This window comes from Eucyclogobius newberryi, unplaced genomic scaffold (assembly GCF_026437365.1).
Source record: "Eucyclogobius newberryi isolate DKJ021-1_F unplaced genomic scaffold, fEucNew1.0.hap1 SCAF_18, whole genome shotgun sequence".
Lineage (NCBI taxonomy): Eukaryota > Metazoa > Chordata > Actinopteri > Gobiiformes > Gobiidae > Eucyclogobius > Eucyclogobius newberryi.
This window is the reverse complement of record NW_027315812.1, coordinates 11,252,691-11,258,380: the sequence shown is the minus strand read 5'-3', so window position 1 is coordinate 11,258,380 and position 5,690 is coordinate 11,252,691. Positions and strand designations below refer to the sequence as shown.

Genomic DNA, 5,690 nt, shown 5'->3' with positions numbered 1-5,690 from the left:
ATAAAGAGGCATTAAAGCTGGAATACTGCACTTTTTTGTTGTAAATGAGAACATTTTGTGTTTTCCATTAAAGTGTATCTTGTAAAAGCAGCACTTTGTAACAAAATTAGACCACTGTGCGTTGTCTGTGCCTAATAATAAATTACCTAATTTTAATACCTACTTTTGCAGTGTCAAAATCAGAAACCCCAGCTTTAACTTGCTGCCATACAACTGGATTATTACTATTAACTCTGATATATATTGATTTGTAATAAAATACATAGAGAAGAACAAGTACAAAACAGAACAAAATGCATTTTAAGTTTGCTTTACAATCGCAGAGTTTTCATATATCGCTGGCTCTGATCTCTTTGGATAAAACATACAAAATAAGTGAGTTAAAACAGAGAAACTGAACGTGTGTAAATATTGGCTAATGCTTACCTGCTCCTGATTCTTGTGCGATGCTCTGAACCAGCTGAAAGTAAAGTGAGGCCAGTTTATTTTGAAGAAAAAAACACAGAAAAAACGATAATGCGACATATAAAACGACAATATTTATACCTCACCATTCAATAAGGACCAGGGAGAGGTAGAGCAGTACAATCCCACAGAGCTTCACGATGTTGTATGGGCCAATCCCGGTCACAACTGCTCCTGACAAACAAACAAACAAACAAACAAACAAACAAACAAACAAACATTAAGTCGGACAGTTATTATCAGCAACACCTGTTTTTAGCAGTGAGAAACCTTTTAAGAATAACGCATGTTAAAATGTATCAAATCTGCTCTTACAATGTATTATGTTACAGCCATTCTTGTATCTTTTATTTGATATATTTTGGTGCGAAAACTGGTCCTGTAATTTTCCTTTCATGATATAAATATGAAGATCAGAATAGTGCAGTGAAGGGTAAAATACCTTCTGTTCTGAGCTGGATGACTGCAGATGATTCATTTCCAAGTGTATTTGAGGCCACACAGTAATATTCTCCTCCTTCACAGATGTTGAAGCTGTAAGTCTGTCCTTCACTGACATTGACTGGTCCTTGTGAGCTGTGTCTGAACCAGGTGAAGTGATGAACAGGAGGCTTGGCTCTGCTGGAGCAGCTCAGCATCATTGACTGACCTGATGACAGTGAACCGGACGGACTGACCACAACTGAAGTGTCTTTAGGACCATCTGAGGACACACAGGAACATTAGAGCAACTATCATCAGAACAGACTGGCTCCATCAGCGTGATTCACTCACATGAGACACTGAGAGTAACATCACTGTTGGACATTTTGAACCCTCCACTCACGGGATACAATGCATTACATTTTATCTGCCGTCCATCATCAGAGTCTGTCAGAGTGATGTGACGATTAGGACCAAATTTGAATCAGTTGTTAAACTTTCAAGTTTGGACCAGTTTATGATGACAAAATTGAAATGTGCGCAATAGCGCCCCCTACAGAGTGGCCTTTGAATGAACATTGATGGACAAAGGACAACATCATCAAACAACTGCAAGAGATAAAGGAGCAGTATGAGAGGAAGCCAGAAGTTTTTAAGGATTCCGATGAATATTCTTAGGTTTTTAAGTGTTTTTGAGACACCAAGGCTAATGGGTTTTAACCAAAACATCCACAATCCCCCACCTGGATCAACCTTTTGTTTTTTAAAGTTTCGAGGTTCATGAAACTCTGTAAAGCCTTTTCAGCAAGAGTGACTGAAACTTGAGGAAGTGTGGACTCATGATCACACATCATAAGGAGTGCAAAGTGGGTCCTCATTTTTCCACAGTTACAGTCACTTTGATCAGAAGTGTCACAACTGCAGCTCGATGTGTTTGAACCAGTTAAAAAAAAACAAAAATATGGTTTATTTCTGTCAACTGCACTAAAGTATAAGGAAATCAGCTAAAGGCCAGCTATTGCTCCTCCAGTTCTGATTGGCTCATGCAGGTCCAATCCCATTAGAGCTGGCCCAGGTCCCAGGTCTTAAGGCTCTGAAGACCTCTGCAGGCACCAGCTCTACTGCAGGCACCAGCTCGACTGCAGGCACCAAGCTCTACTGCAGGCACCAGGCTCTACTGCAGGCTCCAGCTCTACTGCAGGCACCAAGCTCTACTGCAGGCACCAAGCTCTACTGCAGGCTCCAGCTCTACTGCAGGCACCAAGCTCTACTGCAGGCACCAAGCTCTACTGCAGGCACCAAGCTCTACTGCAGGCTCCAGCTCTACTGCAGGCACCAAGCTCTACTGCAGGCACCAAGCTCTACTGCAGGCTCCAGCTCTACTGCAGGCACCAAGCTCTACTGCAGGCACCAGGCTCTACTGCAGGCTCCAGCTCTACTGCAGGCACCAGGCTCTACTGCAGGCACAAGGCTCTACTGCAGGCACCAGGTACTAATGAGGAGTAGCTGTCCAGATTATTTTGATATTATTCCCCTTGAGAGTTCTGATCTATAAGCAGTGAATAAAAAAATGTCTGTCAGAGGGTTATAATGGTCATTACTTTGTTTAATTATAACTCCTCATTTGTAATTTTAAAAAATGTTCTGTTTCTCCAAGTCAAAAGATTATTTCAATTTATAAAAGCTTTTTTATGTGATTATCTTTTATGATCTGGTGAAAACCTTTTAACCTTTTGTAATCAAGACCTTGAATCTCAGGTCAGTTGTTTGGTACAAAACCTTGGTCATAAGCCAACCCGTTTAAGATTTGAACATCCTTGTTTAGTTTGTGTGTTTTGATAAGCTCCTTCCATGTCCTTCCACAGATTTCACCCACAAGAGTACAAGAGTATTGATCGTGCATTTTGTTTTCTTTATTCAACTACACATGACAGTATAAAAATACGTTTGGGTAACATCTACATGATTATTTATTGTTTACACTTCACTATTTCTTATGTATGAGTTGAAGGGCCATTCCAAATTAAAAATATATGCGGGCACTACAAGAATAAACTTCTCGTACTACAAAAATAAACTCGTAATTTTACGAGAACAAACTCAAAAATATATGCGAAAAAAACTTGTAGTCAAAATAAAGACAGAATTTTCTTTTCAGCACCACGGCCAGGGAACAGCAGTACCCCAGGGTAATGTTCCCTCTATTTTTTCATGTGTCTGAGCAAACACACAAGCTCCCTGGGCACACCGAGGACCACTGTGAACAACATCAGATGTGCCCCCTGTGGCCACACACCAGTATCACACGCCCGTTGAAAACCTTGCATCATAGCAAGTTACATTAAAATAATCAAATTACAGCAGCAATTTTCATTAGTTTACTTTTATTACAGGAAATCAGGCCAATTTAAAATGAAAAATAAAAAAAATCATGTTCATGAGATGTATAGTTCTTTGAGTCCCGCTTTGGCCTGGCTGTGGTCCAGTGGCACAAGCCATTCCATCCTAAAAGAACCGCATTTCTTTTTTATTTTGGCTTGGTGAGTGGATGTGTCCCTGGCGCTGCCCGTTCATTTTGCCATGATAAGGGGTTGCGTCTTTTAACTCTGCCGCATCATTGTTTAACGAACCTGCAAGGTGCGTATGGGCAGGGCACTTATACACTATCAATGCTCTGATTGGCTGTGTAGCATATGTAAACCGTATTGGCTGGACACCTGTCACTGACAGGTGTCCAGCCAATGATACATACAGCGCTCCTGAATAATATTTACCAAGAAAATAGAACTTGTCCATATATGGGCCGCGACTGTCAATAAACCGCACGTGCCCACGTTGTAACATGAGATATTTACACATAAATAAACACTGTAGTGATGCGTCTTTTGAGCACTGCGGGACTAATTAGACAAATTTTTCAGTGAATAGGAGTTGGATTGTAATAAAACACACAGTATTTTGAAGTTTAACAAACAAACAAATCACAGCTGTCCCTTCTATCCCTGCTGTCCTTGATTACTCTACTTTACTATTACTTGTGTGAGCGTATTTACCTGTGTCTTCACATCTGTTTCATCTGCTCCTGGCGCTAACTTTACCTAACTCTCCTAAGCTCGTACTTATTGTGTTACGTTGTGACATGAGATATTTACACAGAAATATGGTCCAGAGTAATGATGCACATGTTGTCTTTTGACTCGTGAGTCAGGTCAAGAAACATCTTTTGAACGCGCCCGAGGTCCGCGCTGTGCTGCTGGATTAGACTAATATTTCAGTGAATATGAGTCTGATTGTAATAAAACACACAGCGTTTTGAAACTAAAAATATAGAGAACACGAGTTACACGTGTCTCCTGGACAGTGCTTCTACTGTCCACTAGAGTCTTCTACAGTGTGTCAAACGCTTGCGCTTCCTTCTAGATTGCCCCCGGTGGCCGTTTGGTAATTAGATTAGATTAGGTCTAATATTAGACATTAATTAATAAGTTTATGGTGAATAAAATTTTCTGCGCGCCATAGATTTTCTTGTGCGAGCAGTGCGCAATGGCGCAGGCGCTCAGCTTAGAGGGAAGAGTGCCCCGGGGGAACCACAATACCTCCAATCATGAAATCACTGTTCCCCCTGGCTACACTGTGGACTGTTCACAAAGACAACATGATTATGTGCTGGTGATGTGGCTCTAGGTGGCTACATGCATGCACAATCTCATGCATAATCACATTGTCAGCCTGGAGCCAGTAGGGGGGACATCAGTACTTTTCACGATTGAAAGTACAGCTGTTCCCCCAGAGAGTATAGGTACTGTGGAAAATAGGCCCGACCCCCTTCAGAGCTGATGAATTCCTCAAAAGAGTGTTAAGAGGGGCCACTGATGTACTTAGGAATCCATTTGACATTAGTACTCGTGGGGATCTCCCATTCGGGTTGATCCTCCTGCAACTGTATGAATGTACCGTGCTGCTCACAGCCGAAGTCAAACACATACTTCCCAGGGCCTGAAGGATTATTCTTGACAAAGTTTCCCTTGAATCTGTGGTTTGAGTAGATGTACTCTCCCTTGGATTCCATCTTCCCATTCTCCCATTTGCCTTTGTACTTGGCGCCTGTGCTCTTATAGTGGTAGGTGCCCTGACCATGTCTCTGATGTTTTAACCACTGTCCATTGTACGTGTCTCCATTGGGGTAGGTATAGATCCCACGGCCGTGCCTCATGTCATGAACCCAATAACCTTCATATTTGGAGCCGTCTGGGTAGTAGAAAGTACCCTCCCCATGCTTCATGTTCTGGAAGTAGTTCCCCACATGTTTGGCTCGGTTCCTAAAGCGATAGGTTCCCAGTCCGTGTCTTTTCCCGTTATGATACTGTCCTTCATAAGTGTCTCCATTTTCCAGCACAGCTTTTCCAAAACCATGCCTATCCCCAGCCTCGTTTCTTTCTCCTTCATATTTCTGAATAATCTCTTCACTGTCCGAATCCTCCAATCCAAAGTCTGACATGTTTTTTTTTAAGAACAACTTAAAGGACGGAAATTTGGATTTGAAACAAAAAACATGAAGTTGTTAACCGTGCTCTTCTTCTTTTTAAGTTACTTTTAATGAAGGTTGGCAGCAAACTTCTTCTTTGGTGTTTTCTTCTTCTTTGGTGTATTAATGGCGATTGGTATCAAAGTTGTTGTTTTCGGCAGAGTTGTTGTTGTTTTATGGCGGTTGGCGTCCAAGTGTTGCATTACCGCCAGACTTTATTCTTCAGACTTCATTGTATTCTTTAGAAGTTCTTCTAAGGTGCATTTACCGCCAATCA

General features: G+C 41.6%; 1 protein-coding gene across 1 annotated transcript; it reads right to left on the bottom strand.

Moving 5' to 3' along the window:
• Nucleotides 1–4,744: 4,744 nt before the first annotated feature.
• LOC140364931 (radial spoke head 1 homolog) lies at nt 4,745–5,386 on the bottom strand. Its single transcript, XM_072451309.1, has one exon. It carries the CDS (start codon nt 5,384–5,386, stop codon nt 4,745–4,747), a length of 642 nt encoding a protein of 213 aa, XP_072307410.1.
• Nucleotides 5,387–5,690: the final 304 nt, after the last annotated feature.

Excerpts from the sequence above, each read along its gene's own strand:
- LOC140364931 (XM_072451309.1), bottom strand. The coding sequence starts at position 5,386 with ATGTCAGACTTTGGATTGGAGGATTCGGACAGTGAAGAGATTATTCAG.